This window comes from Ochotona princeps, chromosome 32 (genome assembly GCF_030435755.1).
Source record: "Ochotona princeps isolate mOchPri1 chromosome 32, mOchPri1.hap1, whole genome shotgun sequence".
NCBI classification, from domain to species: domain Eukaryota; kingdom Metazoa; phylum Chordata; class Mammalia; order Lagomorpha; family Ochotonidae; genus Ochotona; species Ochotona princeps.
Window position 1 is genome coordinate 4,759,585 of NC_080863.1, and position 19,032 is coordinate 4,778,616.

Consider the following 19,032-nt stretch of genomic DNA (forward strand, 5'->3'; position numbering starts at 1 on the left):
CCCCCCTTCAAATGAAAAATATATAGATAATTCTTTAAAACAAAAATGATGGAAAACTTTATTTGCTGGGGTCCGTGCAGTAGGTGTGGATGACACAAAGGTGTGAAGAGAACAGCTCCCCTGGTTGGCAGGGCCCAGGGGAGCTTCCAGCTGTTTGGCAGGGCTGGGCGGATTTCTCTCTGACCACCTTGACACAGTCTCACCCCCTGTTTGCATGGACACTCAAGCACCTCACTAAGAATTCTGTAATCTACTGAGGCATTGTTGTTTGCCCCTGTGAGATAGTTTTTGGAACTGATATGAACTTGGGAGTTAATGTTATTGATAATGTGTTGGTGAGTGGGCTTTTAACTGTGCACAGGGGTACAATTAAAACCATGCCATTTCTGGACACCTTATTGTGTGCCTACCCATTGCCCTGCAATATGACCCAGACATATAGCATGCCTTCTGGGAAATGGCTTGATAAGAATTTTATAAATGAATGGAAATGATGGGAATATGAGCTGAAACTGCTATGGCAAAAAATACAATTACTGTGACCCTAAAGGCTATCCTGCTATGACAAAAAATATAGTTACTGTGACCCTAAAGGTTAGCCTGTCCTTGCAACTCTTTAGAGCATAGAAAATGTAGTTGTATTAGCTGCTTTCATAATTTTTTAACTAGAGGAAAGAAAGGGAGATTTTATTAACAACATAGAGATGTACTTTGGATCATTGATTGATTGTTTATGAGGTTGTGGAGCCTGCAGTTGTAGCAGGATTTAATGTTTGAAACTTTTTGTCCTATCATTATGTTTTTTTCCCTTTTGATGTACTTCTCCCATTAAGTGATAGATAAGTTGTGAAAATAAAATGTAGTAGGAATATTTTACTGATTAGTAGGCAACCATCTGTGCCTTGGTCTTGGAGTTCTGGCTGTCACCTAATGGCTACTTCTGAAGAATGAATAATGGCTTGCTTTAAAGAAACTGATTATAGTAACTTACAGAATTATCTTCAAGAGCACCTGGTTGACCATGAAGTAAAAATTAATTGAACATCTGTGTATGCTGGCTTAGTTCTGAAGTTGAAGATAGTAAAATCAAACGTTTGTGTAGAGGTTTGTGATGTGTCTAAGTAAACAAAAAGGACAGCTTCTTCCTGAGCTGTAGTAAGAGGGCACCAAGCGAGAGTGTCTGTGTCTTTTCTTATCACCGACTTCATGCACCCTTCTCGAGCTCTAAACTTGGCTGGAGCTGGACTCCGGCACCTATTTGAAAATATACTGGATAAGAGTCATTAAAATTATTTTAGATGTTGGGCCCAGCACCGTGGTGTAGTGGTCTTAGATTCCACCAGTGGCGCCAATATCCCTTTTGGGCACCAACTAAAAGTTTCAGCTGTTCTACTTCTGCTCCAGTTCTCACTTCTTGCCTGGGAAATCAGCAGAGGACAGCTCAAGGCCTTGAGGTCCTGAACTCACATGGGAGACCCAAAAGAAACTCTTGGCTCTGGGCTTTGGATTGGCTCAGCTTCAGCAATTATGGTCCTTTGCGGTTGAACCAGTGGATGCAACATATTCTCTCTCTCTCTTTTCTCCCTCTCCACCCCACCCCCCTCTCTCCTGCCACTTCTCTCTGTAATTCTGCTTTTCAAATAAAAAGAAAAAAAATCTTTAAAAATGATCCTAGATGGGCAAATTTTTAAAAATATGTCTTTTTGGGGTCAGCATGAGGCACAGTGTATAGAACCATCATGTGCACTGCCGCCATCTTATATGGGGTGTCAGTTGGTGTACTGGATTTTCATTCCCAATACAGTTCTCTGTTCCAGACTTGTGAGAAGCACTGGAAGATTGTCCAAGGGTTAGGGCCCCCGTGCCCAATGCGGAAGACCTGAACAAAGCCTGTTGAGGCTACTGCAGGAGTAGACCAGTAGATGGAAGATTACATTTCTCTCTCTTAGACTTTCAGATAAATTAATTGTAAAAAAAAAAGCTACATATGCTTATCATTACAATTTTTTTTAGAAAGACTGTCATTAAAGAAAAAAGGAAATAAATAACTATACCCATGTGAATATTTTTCCTATCGTAATGCTTTTCAATTCATCCTAAAAAAGGATCCAGTCTGTGCAATAAATACATTTGCTAATTAATTCTTTAAGATTTTGAGCACATGAGAATTCTTTAAAAAATAAGTCTTATGATTCTAAATAATTCTGCACAAGGTTTTAAAATTTTTTATGTATCAATCAATTTTCACTTTCTTTGAAAGGCAGAGACCGAGAAAACAGAGAGTGACTTCCCATTTGCCGGCTCACTCCCCTAAATCCTGTAACCAGCCAGGATGGGCAGGTCCAAAGTCAGGAGCGTGGAACTCAGTATGGGTCTCTGATGTGGGTGATAAATGTCCAACTAGAACTGGATTCTTCTGTTTTCACAGGATACACAGTCACAGGAAGCGAGGGTAAGAAGCGGAGGGTCCGAGGCAGATCCCAGCCCTTATACAGGGATGTAGCAGTCCCAAGTGGTGACTTAGAGCTGCACCAAATGCCTGCTCTCCAAAAAAGGTTTTTAAAACCAAGCTAAATCCCCACTTGCCAAATTTTAAATTGCAGGCTATAGAAACTGCGTTTCAGATGCTGAAAAAAAAAGCCAGTTCTTCTGAAATTCGAAAGCTAAAAATAAACCGAACAGTGCATTTTTCTAAGAAATATAAATAATTTAAGGAAGTATTAGACTTTTACAGCTGTTCAGGAAAACCCTCATGTTTCCCAAAATAACACTTTGGACAAACAGTGAAGAATTAGATCAGTCTCCAAACCCAGATTGCTCCTGGTGGGCTAGCCAAATCGCAACGTTGTCTTTTATATTCTAAAATCTGGAGCCAAGAATAGAAAAAAAAAATTCCACTGAAAACTGAACAGAAGTGCTGCTTCAGGAATTTGAATACATGCAAATTAGGGGGGTGCGTGAAATTGCCACTGTTTCAAGATTCACTGAAGGAAACAGTGATTACAGCAGACACTGAATGTTGGGATACTCAACTGAGGTCTCAGCACATTCAGACAGGCTCACAATTGAAAGTTATTTATTAGTTTTATTTCAAAGACAGATTTATATAGAGAGAAGGAAAGGCAGAGAGAGAGAGAGAGAGAGAGAGAGAGAGAGAGAGAGAGAGATCTTCCATCTGCTAGGTCATTCCCCAGATGGCTGTAATGGCCAGGGATGGACTTGTGTGAAGTCAGAAGGAGCCTGGAGCCACTTCCCGAACTCCCATCTAGGTACATGGGCCTAAGGACTGGGCTCTGTTCTGCTGCTTTCCTTGGACACATTATCAGGGTGCTAGATGGGAACTGGAGCAGCCAGGACTTGAACAGGTACTCATACGAGAAGCCAGCTCTGTAGGCAGAGGCTTGACTTAACTGCATCACAGCACCAGACCCGATGTTCATTTTTAACTTGATTTCTAACTCTTTGAAATTGTTGGCGAAATAAAGAATATAGAATAGTAATCTAATATCACTGAAAAGAAATTGGTTACCCTAATTTATATTGACTTGGCTTCCATTCCCAGAACTTAAATATTATTAACTATGACTACTCTAAGTTTCTGACTCCTTGCACAATTGAATACATGCATATTAATGTCAACTAATAACCCAAAGGGAATAATATGTAGATCACTATTCCACTTATCCAGTACTGTGTATCAAATCATCCCAAAATGCGCTAGTTAAAATAAAATTTTATTATTATCTTGCTTGACATTATGGGTTGGCTAAGGCTGGGATTTCTTTGCTGGATTGAATTCCAATGGACAGCAGTGCCACAATCATCAGGATACCACAGTAGAGGGCTCTCCAAGTTGAATCAACTCAGTGGGATGCTAAGTGTCACTGGCTCTCTGCTGGGAGCTTGGCACTGTTGCTGAGGGTCTACCACAGCCTTTCCATGTGGTCTGTACTTCTCATGTCATATCAAGGGAACGCCCGAAGAGTACTATCCAAGCTACGAGGAGGGTGCCCGTGAGCAGGTGTCTCCAGCCTGGCCCAGCCCTGCCCTGTGAGGCCATCTGGGGAATGAACTAGTCAATGGAAACTCTGTCTCTCTTGCTCTGTGTCGCTCTGCCTTTCAAATAAAAAACTTCTTTCGAAAAAAATTTTTGAATCGTGTATAAAATTTCCCAAAGTAAGAGTTGTATTAGCCTAATAAATTAGCCTAAGTAAGAAAACCTTTACAAAGGAACACACACCCTCCCATATACCCCTACACACTTCAGAATAATTAATGTGCTGATTCAGAGTCTACTGACTGTCTACGTGCGTATTACATGCTGTGTCTGGTAGTAAGAATTTGTAACATATACATACGTCATACATGTTATATATATATATACATATATATTTCATATACATATGTAAAGGAAAGCAAAAAAAGGAGATTTATATGCACACAGGAACTGTTCTTTTTTTTTTTTAAAGATTCATTTATTTTTATTGGAAGAGACAAAAAGAAAGACCTTCCATCCGCAGGTTCACTCCCCAGGTGGCAACAATGGCTGGAGCTAAGCCAATCTGAAACCAGGGGTCAAGAGCTTCTTTTGGGTCTCCCACCTGGGTGCAGGGTCTCGAGGTTTTGGGATATCCTCTCCTGCTTTCCCAGGCCATAAGCAGGGAGCTGGAAGGGAAGTGGATAGCCGGGACATGAACTGGGGCCCATATGAGATCCCAACACTTGCAAGGTGAGGATTTAGCCATTGAGTCATCATGCCCAGCCCAAGAAGTGTTATGCACAACATATCCACATATCCAAGTGTGAGTTTGGGCAGAGAGGATTCCAGAGAAGTCCACACTGGTGTGATGAATGACATAGAGTGATCCAGCTAGAGCAGAGTCAAATAACCTCCCATGTTATGATTTTAGTAGCTATTTTATTGTTCCCTGTCAACTTCACATGGAAATGTTAAAACGGATATTTTTAAACTGTCAACAGATACGAGCAATTCTCCTTGTAAATTCAATCCTGACTAGTAATTTTCCTGTCGACATGAAAAGGCAGTTGGGCTAGCCATGGGTCTCTTCCTTTCTGTTTCAACATGTGTGTCAAACTGAATTATTCTTCATGGAGAATTCACCTCGAACTATTTGTATGTTTGGTTTCTATATTTTTTTAACCAATCATCATTTTTAAAAAGACAGTTACTCTTCGCCATAGATAAAAATTGTCTGTAGAGACACAGTCATTTAGGGCATGTGCGGGGTCTCTGTGGCCTTGGTTTACATTCCAGCCCAATAAACAGGAAACGACCCTGCAGTGTGAGAACTCCTGTGGCAGTGAAGTAGTGCAAGGAAAACACAAGGATGGTCAATTTCTCTGGCTCCAGTAAAGCAGACAGGGCAGACAGTGGTGGGGGTCTCACTGACAGAAATGATTTGATCGGCAGGTTGAATGGGCTTTTTCTACATGATTGGAGCAACTGGCCAGGCAGAGGGAAATCTTTCATGGTGTTTTAATAATTTGTGGTAAAAAAAAGTCAATTTTTATGCATGTCATAACATTTTAAAACAGTTTATAAAAACCAACTGCTTTATTTGCCATAACGAAAAAGACCATTTCGTTTTTATTTAATTAGCCTGGTCAAAAAAATTATATCTATATATTTACTCATAAGAAAGCAGTGACTTACCATATTCAATTCACCATTAACATACCGTTTAAAAACCAAGGTTGGAGGATAATATAAAAGTTGCACAATTAAAAACATGCTGGTATTAACTAAATTTTATATAGCCCACTACATCCAAAATACTACCACTTTAAAATAAAATAACATTAAATTTATTAATGATTAGTTCAAATGCCTTTAAAAACATCCAGACTTGTTTATTTTATGTACGTAAAAGGAAGAAACACGGGCAGAGAGTGAAAGTTAGAGAAAGACACGAAGAAGCAGACCAATCTGCTGGTTCACTCCCCGTTGGGCTGGCTAGACTGAAGGCAGAAACCCAGATCTTATTCCAAGTCTCCCATGTGATTGGCAGGGATTCAATTCCCAGCAGCCATCACTGGATGCCTCCCAGGATCCATATTGTTCAGCAAGTTGGAACTGGGAGCATAACCAGGGTTTGAACCAGGTACTCTGATTTGATATCCAGACAACCTGAGCAGTGTTAACCATTATGTCCAACACTTGTCCCTTATGTTCTTTCTGCACTGTCTTTGGAATGTGGGATATTGCCCCCGACAACCCATCTTCTTTCCAGTATGCAGTAGCCTCAGGTTTGGTGCCTGTCATATGAGACAGCAACTCACTAGATAGGACAGAAAGACACCTCGGAGGATGCTTGCTCCCAACTGTGCCATAGCCAGCTTAACACAAGATCGCAAAGAGCAGATTTAAAAAAGAAAAACAAAACCATCAAGGGGAATATTGCTTTGATTATGTAGTTAAGACCATTGAGAGAGATAATTAAGTCCCAGCTACAAAAAGCTGAAGCTTTGATGCTTTGGTGACAAGGGTCAACCAAAGAGCTAGAGAAAAGTAGAATAGGTACTTAAAGTTTTCAACTAATAAACCGTAATCAATTTTAAATGATCTATTTAAATACCAGCTGTTCCGTTTTAATTTAAGTCTCTCCCTGCAGCTACTTCATTTTTTTTTTTCTCTGACAGCAGCAATTTAGTAAATACATGGTGGGAGATTGCAAACCGGTTTCCATCTTGATTTAATGCTGTTTTAAGTTTATAAGAAAAATGTCACTGTGTAAACAATAGACATTTTGATTAAACACTAAAGTTCTTATTTTGGCTGTTAAATCAATAATGCAGCTGGATTGAAAGAAGTTTACATTCCCACAGAGCTGGGCTCTGGTTCAGCTAGTACTGCACTGACATCATTTTCCAGCAAGATCTGCCTGCTTTCAGCAGCCGGTTTGGAAATATGCTTTGCAAACAACCACATAATTTTCAGTGTTAACACATTTCAAGAAGAGGGTCTTACAAATTCCAGTGCTTAAAATAGTAACGGCAGTCCAGAAATAGCCTCTCATCTAATGTGTAATTTACTAGCGAAAATGTTGAAGGTGAATTTGCTAAAGTGCAAGACAAAGACCTCTTTTCACATCACCTATCTTTCCTTTCCATTTTTATTGGTTTTAACCTGAAAGCATGGTTGGAAGATGTTTCCTGTTTCCCTTTTTACAGATTAATTAATATGCAACTCACGGCAACAGTTCTGAAATTCATTATGATGACAGAATGCCTGATGGTGCTGGTACCTTTCCATCAACAAGGAATTCCAGGTAGGAAATCATAAAGGACTGACATACGACATGCATCATGCTGTACACACTAGGACCCTCTTCACAAGCACAAAATCGTGTTCCCTGTCGAAACCACACCACAACCACTGGCATATCCAGGAAAGGAAGTGGAACAGAACACAACAGACCAGGTGGTTATTTTCAGAGACCATTAACTTGTGACATATAGATTCAGTATCAGCACCTAGATGTTTTACATATTTATGTACATATATAGTAAAGATGCTAAAATTGGGTCAGAACCACCCAACAACTATGATTATACTTGAGTTAGAAAAGGATTACTGTGACACCATGCCAGCATTCCAATTGTTCCAACAAAAACATCCCAAAACCCACCAGGAAAAGTCACAGAGTCTGACTTTTGTAGACAAAACCCCCAGGTGCTTACCTGTAAAAACTCTCTCACGTTAGATCCCAGGACACGCAAGATGGTGTCATAACCGGATTCTTGACAGAAGACGAAAAACATCTTCCCAAACATTTGGAGGATCTCTCCAGCATTGAGATCTAGTTTAACAGGTTTAAGAGAAATTGACAGAGAGAGAGAGAGAGAGAGAGAGAGACAGAGAGAGGTGTGAGGTTAGACAGAGTGACAGGCAGAGAGAAAACAGCACATATTAAAAGTAGAATACTGGGGGCCTGGCATGACAGCTTAGTGGTTAAGTCTTCACTTTACAAGTATCCCACACAGGTGCTGGTTCACATCCTGCTGCTCCGCTTCCCATCCAGTTCCCTGCTTATGGCCTGGGAAAGCAGCAGAGGATGGCCCAAAACCCTAGGATCCTGCACCAACTTGGGAGACCCGAGACAGACTTCTGGCTTCGGATCGATTTGGCTCTGGCCATTGCAGCCACTTGGGGAGTGAACCTGCAGATGGAAGATCTTTCTCTGTCTCTCCTTCTCTCTGTAAATCTGCATTTCAAATAAAACAAATAAATCTTTTTTTTAAGGTAGAATATCAGGGGAGGAAAAGAGAGGGAATATCATTTTGTGCTTACAACTGTATCTGTAGACCATATTAAATCTGTTTCATTAAAAATTTTTAAAAATACATAAAAAGTTAAGTGGAAAAAGTATATTAAGGATTTTTAAAATTATGTTTATTTATTGGCGTATTTATTTGACAGGGCTGCACAGAGAGGAGAGACAGGGAGAGTGTACCTGCTCATTAATTTCCCCACATGGCTGCAACAGCCAGAACTGGCCAAGACAAAGCCAAAGCCAGGAACTTTATGTGGGTCTCCCATGCGGAAGCAGCAGTCCAAGGACTTGGTTCTCTTCTGATGCTTTCCCAGGCACATTAGCAGGGAGCTGGATTGGAAGCGGGGCAGCTGGACATGAATCAGTGTGCCGTTACGGAAAGCCAGTATTGCAGACAATGGCTTAACCCACTGTGCCAAAGCCAATCCCACATTCACAGTATTGTTCATGTAAAGATGAAGACATTAAATGTATATAAAAATTGAAAATATTCTGAAATCTTGTGCAGAATTAATCTTTCATATTAAAATATCCTGGCCAAGACAATACAAAGAAAATGAAGAAGGGAAGGCTAGTAATATGTCAATTGAGTAGATTTATAGTTAGAAGCAAAGCAATTGATTTCTCAGCTTCCCTGTTAAATGACATGAATTTCTAGATTCTTAAGGTATAAGTTATTTAATATTTTTTTCTGAAAATCAAATTGCAAGAATCATCAAAATTGCATAAACAGTATTTCGGTGCAAAACAGGTTTTTTTTTTATAGAAATGTGGGTATTTAATAACATGATTGCATTTGTAACATGAATTCTAATGGTCCTCTTATTCCTAATTTTTATATAAATTTTCTGTAGTAGGTATATTACATTATTCAATATATGGATTCTAGAATTTATTTCACCACTCCTTTCTTATTTAAAAATACATGTTTTCAAATTTTTAATAAAATAAGCGATTATGACATGCCACATACAAATTTTAATGCAATGCCATCTGATTTCTTTAGAAGAAATTCCTAAAAGGTTTGAACATTTTTAAAAAGAATTTGATTATGCAAAATTACTTCCCAAAAGTTTTATCTGAACTTGCCATCAGTTTTAAAATGGATATTATTTCCCTCCTAGCTGCGTCCTTGAGCCTCTATCTACTGAAGGGGTTCATTTCTAAACTCTGTCAAATGTAAATGAAGAAAAATCATAACAGCTTTAATCTTGAGTATTAAGGAGGCTAAATACTTTACTTATTATTAGCAACCATTTATCAAACTTTTTTTTCACAATTCTTGTGTTCAGATTTGCTTTATTCAACTCTAGCAATGCCAGACATTTCATTTTGTTCTGCTCACATTGTAGTCTTGTCATAAATTCTGCATTCTGAGAACATCACACACTATCTCTTCTTCCCTGTAGAACTTTCTGGACTTTTCCAGCAATGAGCTCTGTCTGCTCAGCTTCTTGCTTCATTTATCAGTTGCTAATGTAACTTGCGATTGCAACAGAGACTTGAAGATAATATCTTCTTGTGTATTTACTGTATTATTGACACCATAAGAAAAAAGCTTATTAACCAGCAACCTTTCCATCTTTCCCATGCACGGCTGTCTGTAAGCAGGAATAAGGAGGATGTTGTCTCTCTTCTGTTCTTCCAAGAGCTTGTAAAAAGAATAGGGCCTGGCGAAACCTAACGCAACTTCATGCAATACAAACAGTATGCAATATAAAAGTACACAAAAATGCCCTCTTCATCTGGATTTCTGCTGTGTACACCTTACAAATCCCTCAGTTGTGACCCTGAGCTACAGGCCTTCTTCAAGTTTCTCAGTGTAACTCAGACAAAAAAAGGAAAGCTACGTTCAACTTACTCAGGACTCTGCTTGCCGCAGCAACCAAGTCATAGGTTTTGGAATCATCATATATGATTCTGACAAGAAACTGTCCTTCTTCATCTAACTGTGCCTCTTTTCTGGAAAACAAAAATGGAAAAGAGATAGAAAGGCAGCTGAAATAAAAGAGCTACTATAAGCTTGGATGATTGCACAAATAGTAGCTTTACATTCAACATGGATTTTTTCTTAATGTCAACAAAACCACATCAAGTCCCTAAAATGTGGTGATTGACAAAAATTATGACATAAACCATTTGCCAAATTAAAACAACATATTTAACAATATTTTGGCATACTAACATTTACATAATTCTTTAATGCTTGATAAAATATATGACATCAAATATACTCAAGAAATACCTCTGTTTTCATAAATGCACAGCAAATGGTTCTTGAGTCTCTGTATGAACCAGAAATTTTTCTAGTAAGTGAAGCAACATTTTATGAGTAAATTGGACAAAGACCCTTGATCTCTTGAAACATATATATTCCAGGAGAGCAGGCAGCCAGCTCATAAAACTCATTAGTAAGACGCCATAAAATGAAAGAAAACAAGACGGAAGGGACGGGGAGTTTAAAGACAGCCATCATGAAGGCCCAACTGAGTTGTAGTCTTTTCAACAGAGTCTGAAGCAGTTCAGGGAGTAAGCCATGAGTGGTCTTGGGAAGCTGTGTCCCATGCAGATGGAAGAGCAGGTGCTATGGATCAGTCAAGGGGCATGCCTGGAGTATTGTAGGAAGAGCAGAAATCAAAGTAGCTAGGACAGAGAGTGAGACATAGCTACTAGAAAATGAATCAAAAATGGAAAAGGGACCACAATTTGCAGGCCTGGATGGACACCGAGATGGCTGTTACTCAGCTTCAAAGGATGATTTGAACACTTGTCCTATGGGCACTGACTTGAACTGACATAGATTAAAGGGCTGGTCATGTCCTGCTTCTGCATTGAGAGTAGACCAACAGGGTGCAGGACAGAGAGAAGAGACCCATTAGGTGGCTCCTGCTAACACTCAGGTTAGAAATACTGATGACCTGGTAGACAGGGCAACAGAATGGTGGCAGGTATTGTTTCAAAGCCTGATCTAGACTGAAGGGACGTTCAACATTTTTTATTTTCAGATTGGATAGGGGGTTTGAGAACTCAAGGATGACATTTTTTGGGGGGGGACTTGAGCAGTTAGAAGGCTGTTGTCACCAGTAGCTGAATTCAGAGAGACTGTTGGGTAGACTGGTGATTAAGATCAAGAGTTCTCTTGTAAACATATTAAATCTGGAATGTCTTTAAATATATCAAGTTTGAGATGCCAAGTAGACTGATAAAATCTTCAAATATATCCTTAGCTTATTAAACTCACGGGCTCAAAATACACAGTGGATTAGTGAAAAGAAATAATGGTTATCATGTTTAGTAGTTGTGATGATTCCAGAAATATATTTCTTTGCACTGACAGGATTTGGATTACTTTTCTCAAAATGTCCAAAAGGGAAGGGGAACTTATGGTTCAAACTATGCCCTCGGTAGGAAGGAACTGATCCAGGGCCCCCGATGTCTTTGTCAGTGTTGAGTTAGCTATCAGTTGTTGAGTCCCAATCCAACTCCTATAAATCTCTCTATGCTACTAGGAGAACACAAGAAAAATTGGCCACCATAATTAGGTGAACTTTTAACACATTGCCTCCAATAGCTTCTTAAATGGTGTTGAGGCAAGTCCTGGTCCATTTCTTCCTTCAGAAATTGCTGCTGCTCTCTGCTGCTGCTGAGGGCCACGTCTGGGTCCACTCGGGAAATTTTCAAGCAATACCCTGTCTTTGGTCACCATTGTAAGATGGAGACATTCTTAGAAAGATCCTACATTTTCAAGATACCACTTAGTTGCATGCAGCTATATAGAACAGTGCATGTAACAAAAAAGATAGCCCACCTTTTCAGTAACTAAAGACAGATATCCAGAAATTATGACACTAAAAGGAGCAAACGCTGGCTCAACCTTGGAAAAATGGTACAATCCATTTTATACATGTCAGTTCCTAATTGTAATCATCATCTAAAATGCTGTGAAAGAAGAAACGTTTAAGGAAAAAATCTTGCAGCATGCCTGGATGACTGCTGTGAGCACTCTCTTCCAGTCACTCAAGCGTCCATTTCTACTTCCTATGCAATGACTATCATTTGTCAGATTTGGAGGGGTCATGTATTGTGCACGGTGATACAGGAGGCCTCAGAAGTAGCAGTTCCAGTCTCATGTTTTGTAACCAACTCTCTCCCAAGAACTATCATCCAATGGCATACTGTCCATGACCTAAAGACCTCCACAAGGCTCACCTCCTCCACACCAGAGTGTCCCTGCCCTCTCAGTGTCTTATATACAAGACTCTGTGATGGAGACTTGAAACATTTATATGAGTTCTGCAGCCATAAACCATTCAGTCCAAAACAATGGCTATCATTTTATGTCTATAAACATATTCCTCTACTGTAAGTCCATCACATGGCATCACATCGATGTAGATAAGTTTTAGTGGCTATATAGATCACTTTTTTTTCCCCACAGCATCAAAATAATATGGCGATGTTACACTTTGAACAGGATGTCTGTCAAACCCGTAAAGATGGGTGAACTTCTTTTCTTTTTAATTTTTCATAACGCAGTTCCGTAGGTTCAGGGATTTCCCCTGCCACCCTTCATGTCTTCCCTCCCCTCCATGCCACCGTTTTCTTCCATATTATTGCAATAGTATAGTCCTTTAACGGCAGTCACAAATCCATCATTCTGATATTTAAATGTGTCATGACATTGGAGGTATACACTATGGCAGAAAGTCCAGCATCGTCAAGATATATTTAACATTTCCTTGGGGGTTCATCTTTTATGAGGGAGTATACATACATACTGTAATGTATCTTCAGTTATTGGTGTAACATAGATAAAGATTATTACCCTCATAAAACTTAGATTCAGGGGCCAGTATTGTGATACAGTGCGCTAAGTTGTCATCAGCCGCCTATATTGATGCTAATTCAGATCCCCTCTGCTCTACTTACAATACAACTCCCTGCTGAGGCACCTAGGAAAAGAGTGGAGGATAACCCAAAGGCTTGGGCCCTTGTGCCCACGTGGGAGACCCAAAGCTCCTGGCTTTGGCAGGGAACAGCCCTGGCTGTTGTGGCCATTTGGACAGTTAATCAGAGGATGGAGGATCTCTCTGTGTCTCTCTCTAGAAGTCTGCTTTCAAATCAATAAGAATAAAAAAAAGTACACTGTAGCTTGCAAAAACATGCAATAAGCAGAACGTACAATAAAACTGCACAATAGGAAGTGAAAATGTTATAAGTAAAAGCAGAGAAGTCTGAGAGCAGGGAACGTAGCAAAAAGGGCAGGAGGCAGTGCTAAATTACCTCACCGTAGGTACGGGGAGGAGGCAATATCCGAGTGGTTTTGAGGATGTACAGTTTATCTCTGTCTTCTGTCACCAGAGCTATCTGGAAACACTTCCCCTTCTCTCTTTAGCCACTGCTCATCTTTCCTGATAGCGAGGGAACATTGGAATGGGAAGTGGTTTCACACACTAAACTAAGAAGGAGCGTGACAGATTAAAATCCAGCAGAAGGCTTTCCAGACAGTGTGGGCAGGAAGCCCACAAAGCCTTCTCTTTGGGTGCTTGCGTCTCCACACTACTCCTCTAGCCTCTAGGCCTGTTTGTATTGGGTCAGGATTCACTCTGCCCAGTGTTTTGGCTTCCAGCAGCCCAGAGATGCAATGCTGACCGTTCACAGGGCTCTGGGAAATGCACCTGCCACTGTTCTTGCGGAGAATACATTTCCTCACACTTCATCTACTACATGAAAGCACAGAGGATTTCCGACACACATATGAAACATGAGGATGTAAGCTAATATTTAGATTACACCAGCAGCTATTGATTTCGAGTAATATTATCCTGCAAATCTCCATTCCCAATACATTGTTACCCTACAGGTTGAAACGGTTTTTTATTAAAAGCATATACATATTATTTCTAACAACTTATGAATTGTTTTCATGATACATGCATTTCCTTTGGGCTTAAATTATCCCAAATCAGCCATGTGCAGGAACTAAATGTCTCAGACTCTCTTTCAGAATTATTTTTGTTGCATTATACAATAATCTTACGTAATTTCCTTGTTATTTAAATTGTACTTAGTACACACGTAAGGAAAACCGCAGGTTTGAGATATGATAATTAAAGGAGGACTCTGGGCACACTGTTATTTTTTTCAATGATTTGGGGATTACAAAATTGCCACATGAAGCACAGGAAACCTGGATTAAAATTATTTTAATAGCCTTCATCTGTCAAATAATAGCCAGTGGTATTGTTATTATCATGTGCTGTACTTTGTGTTATACAGTCTGTCAATTTCCGTTATTATTACTATCCTTAGTTTTTAAAAAAATTAGCTGACCCCAAATTAACATAGCCTTCTATTATTTCCAAAAGATATAACTAGAGAAATGTCTTACCTGTGTATACCAATATCACTCTAATGCATTACGGATTAAATTAATCAATAAAAGATATTAGCAGACATTAACAAATATTTTAAAGGATTTATTTATTTATTTATTTATATAGATAAAGTGAGATATGTTAAAACAAAGTAGCACTTTATTTGGCGAACAAGTGAACCTAAGTAGAGAAAAATATCACCTGGCTTCCTTTATGTGTTTGTCAAAAAGCAGCATTTCTTTATATGATCTGGAAATAAATATCCAATAATTCTTTATGCAGGGGTACAAAGTTTGAGCAACATGAAACATTTTGCTGTTTGCTTTTGTCACCCATAGAGACAGAGTGACAGTAGTACTCCCCCAACCGCCATGGTGTCAGCCGAATTACACTACATAAAGAGCTGACAGTGGGGCTTCTCATTACTAACACCTCTAACTGAGGAGAGTCAGGGTAGCTGAAGAAGAGGCGAGGCCAGAAGGAAGGAAACAGAGCAGAGAAATAGCAACTACAGCTGTGAAAACTTTGTTATCAAAATAGTTAAAATAAATACACTCTTGGAGTGTTGATTAGCTGATAGAATTTATGAATATTGAAAAATCTAATATTTGAATTCAAATAGTACAATAACATAAAACAAACAAGCAAACAAAAAAAATTCAAGCTTTAAAAGTAAATAGCCCAAATTCTCACCATGGGAGAAAATAAGAAAAAATATATATATAATCCATGCCATATAACTGTTTGAAAATTGAGAATGTTTTCCATAGCACTTACTTTAAAGGTATTACGGATTTTCAGCATGGTAGTGACCAGGTATTTGAGTTCTAAACATTAATCACTATTGTCCAATCCTGTGCCTAGAATCCAGAATGTCTTAATGAATAAAACAAAAATCATTGACAAGGGTCTATGGCTTCTTTTCAAAATTGAGAATATTTTATACCTTCTGTTTAAAAAAATCTTAGAATACAGTATATGAGAAATGTCCAGCAGCCTTCTCATAATTATATCCTTACGAGGTCTTCCTTAACTCTAATACATGAATGTACAATATTAATATTCTGACACAATGAAACCCTGCTGTTACAAGCTGTTCAACTAGGTTAAGTACAATGCAGGGAGTATACATTTTTCAGTCTAGGCAAATTCATTTGGGTGGTCAACGAATTTATCTAAAGACTCACAGTAGGCATTGTATCCTTAGATCTTCAAATAATATTGCTCAAATTACAGACAACGCAATTTTCGGTGAAAGCGTAAGAATGGGAAAACATGAACACAGGTTTCTAGAAAATGGAGTCTCCCTAAAAGGTCTGTTCTCAGATGAGAAAGGTCAACAAAGATTCAGCAAGCAGCCTGACCAATGAGAGCCCCAAGTGGCTACTAACCCCGCAGGTCCCATTATCAGAACACACACTGCTGTCCAAGGCACTACACCGACGTGTTGACAAACCCTGGGACAGCTCATTGCATTGAGCCGGAAGGCTATTCTTAATGCTACCTTGCTTACAGTCATTGCTCACATTAAATGTTCCCATTATAAACCAGAGACAATAATGGCAGGGGAGTTCGAAAATATTAAAACATAATGCCTCCCGAAGGAGAGACTCTGAGAAGGCTGCTGAGATCCACTGGTGTTTCAGCCCAGCTGCCGCATCCTGCTTAGGGCATTTTTCAGTTGATGTTAGTCCTTCTGACACCGTGGTCCTCACGCACGCACTGAAAGCATGTTATGCTAAATGTTCTCAGAAATCACCTTCTCTGTTTCAGACAAAATATGCTACAGTCCAACTTTCCTATTCAAGGGCTTGAATGCTCCATGAACATAGATACCAAACGGGGAGCGCTAATACACAGATGTGTTGCCACTGCCCACCTTCTTGTTAATTGTCTTGTCAAGAAGCCTTACAGGTCCTTCTCTGTGGGATAAAGTGCCTAACACCACAATTACAAGCCTTTGATGGCCAATTCCCTGCTCTGATCATTAGCAGCTAAGTAGTCTGAGCCAAGTTTTCTAAAGCCCTTACAACTCGGTTCTCGTATTTGTTAAATGAGGCTAATGTACACCTGTGTTTTCCATGGTGGTTATGAGGATTAAGTGATAGGAGAATGAGGCACTTCGGGCCGAGGCTGCAGAACCATGTGGGAAGTGTCCGATACATAGGAGCTATCACACTCAAAATAGAATGACTCAGTGAGCACTTCCAGCTGGGTTTCAAGTTCAATTCCAGTCTTACAAACATTTATCTACAGTCTGTGACATTGATTCTGAACAGCCCTGCACATACCTGCCTTTGAGGTCCTTGCTCAAGGATTCAATCATGCCCTGAATCCCATCCAATAACTGTCTTTCGATATATGAAATTGGCGGCCCAACAATAGCATTCTTAATCCTTCCAATATGTCCCTGCGTGGTGTGACACACCTAGAACTCTGACCTTACAAGAAGACTTAAATTGACTATTGTATCTTCTGCCGCTCCTGATGAAAGAAATGTTCATTTCGTATAGCAATGTGACCATAACTAAGAATACTAGAATACATGCCTAAAACTGGATGCAAGAACAGATCCAAAGTGCTCTCAAATTGCAAAGGACAATTATATGATGTGATGAATATCTCAACTAGCTTGGTTATGCTGGTTATTTCCTGATCTACAATAAATGTCGAGTTCATACAAATTAAATAAATATAATGTTTGCTTGTCATTTATGCTTCATGAAGTTGGGGTGCAAAGAAAAGAACATTTCAACAGAACTTACATTTCATTAATCCTAGCGGAAATTTATAACATCATTTTGAAATAAATTCTGGTTGCAGAGAAAAACAACTGTGATGATATCTGTGTACTCTATTCTCTGAAAATTAAAAATGTGGAAGATAATTGATTTCTGTGTGAATGGTCCTATCTATAATATGCGGGAACACAGAACCTGGTACCTAATCCTATACAAAGGAATCTTCAATACGCTCATGAAAAAAACTTAATGAGGGTAAGCTATTAAAGGATTATGACATTGTTTAGAACTGAAATGAATTTTTGTTTTTATTTTCCACAAATGTTTTGAAGTATGTGTGTGTGTGTGTGTGTGTGTGTGTGTACAAATTTGAGAGGAAAGAGAGAGGAGAGAGAACAACCTACCAGGCTCTCTCCCAGGATTTAGTTAAGGAGAGTGGAGTGTGTTGCATAAGGATAAACATTCATCAAATACTACAGAAACATAATTATATGCTTTCACATATACAATGAGGAAACAGTACAATTTGGAGTATGGAAGAAAGCTCTCTAAAAAATTAGCATTTGTTCTGACATCTTGGAGCTGAAACATGTTGATTTGTGCAGGAATGGGGGAAGACACATCCCAGCACAGATGTGTCACTCTGCCACAGCTGAAATATCAGAACGATTGAAGAAATAAAAAGCGGGGTTGGGTGATTCAAAAACTGACCTTTAAAAAACATTGAATAAAGCAGCAATTTAGCATTTAATGATTCAAGAAAAGCCAAATGCTGCAGAATCTTGGACAAGGTTCTAGAAACCTCTTTAATTCCAATTTTTTGGATACAGTTTGATATCTAAAAATGAGCTCCACCCAACAAAACACATGGTTTTCTCTCTGTTTTGCCCCTCAGCTTCCTCATGAACAGACAAGAAGGCAACTTTTCAAATGGAAAAGCTGCAACACCTCACATCTTCCGAGTTGTCATCCTTAAATTGAGCCAGTTAGATTTCGTGTTCACTTCCATAAGTGTGTTTTCCTGTCTTTGTCTGCACAGTGTCAACTGGTAACTAACACTTGCCAGCACATTAAAGAGAAACATTTGCTATTGTCACTCGTTCTAGAGAAGAGATTTTTTTCTTACAAACAATAATATATACTGGATATTTGAAATGACTAGTATTGGAAATATCAAGGGTGAGAATATATGCTTTCTAATCTGGCACTAAGGGTAATGTGTGAAGACTTGGCTCGGACATAATCAAAATTACACAATCTTCATCTATTCTTTTTTTCTCCCCATGTACACAAACCCTATTTGTACTGGTACAAACAACACCTAATATCAGTGAGTTGATAAGCTAGCACACATTGCTTCCTTCTAACTGGTAGATATTTCTACAGAATGACATTACCCCAGCATACTCTGGTTTATATATTTTCAATATAGATATTAATGTATTTATTTGTATTTGGGTTTTTTCTGGGTAGGAATGTGAATATGTTATCTATTGTGTGCTTATTACATTAGCTCTTATTTCATAAGTCAGCTTAAAAGATACATTAAAGTTGACTTTGGCAGAGTAGGGTTGGAGTTCTGACTCTAGTGTCCTAAGGTCATCTAATCTAGAAATTAAG

At 39.0% G+C, this 19,032-nt stretch overlaps 1 protein-coding gene across 1 annotated transcript in view; it reads right to left on the reverse strand.

Moving 5' to 3' along the window:
- GUCY1B1 (guanylate cyclase 1 soluble subunit beta 1) overlaps positions 1–19,032 on the reverse strand; it is a 43,461-nt gene that overhangs the window by 18,476 nt on the left and 5,953 nt on the right. Inside the window, exons 3-4 of the mRNA XM_058657551.1 lie at positions 10,156–10,256; positions 7,702–7,820 (exon numbers count right to left, since the gene is read on the reverse strand). Coding sequence (XP_058513534.1) covers positions 7,702–7,820; positions 10,156–10,256 — 220 coding nt within the window. The remainder of the gene's footprint in view (positions 1–7,701; positions 7,821–10,155; positions 10,257–19,032) is intronic.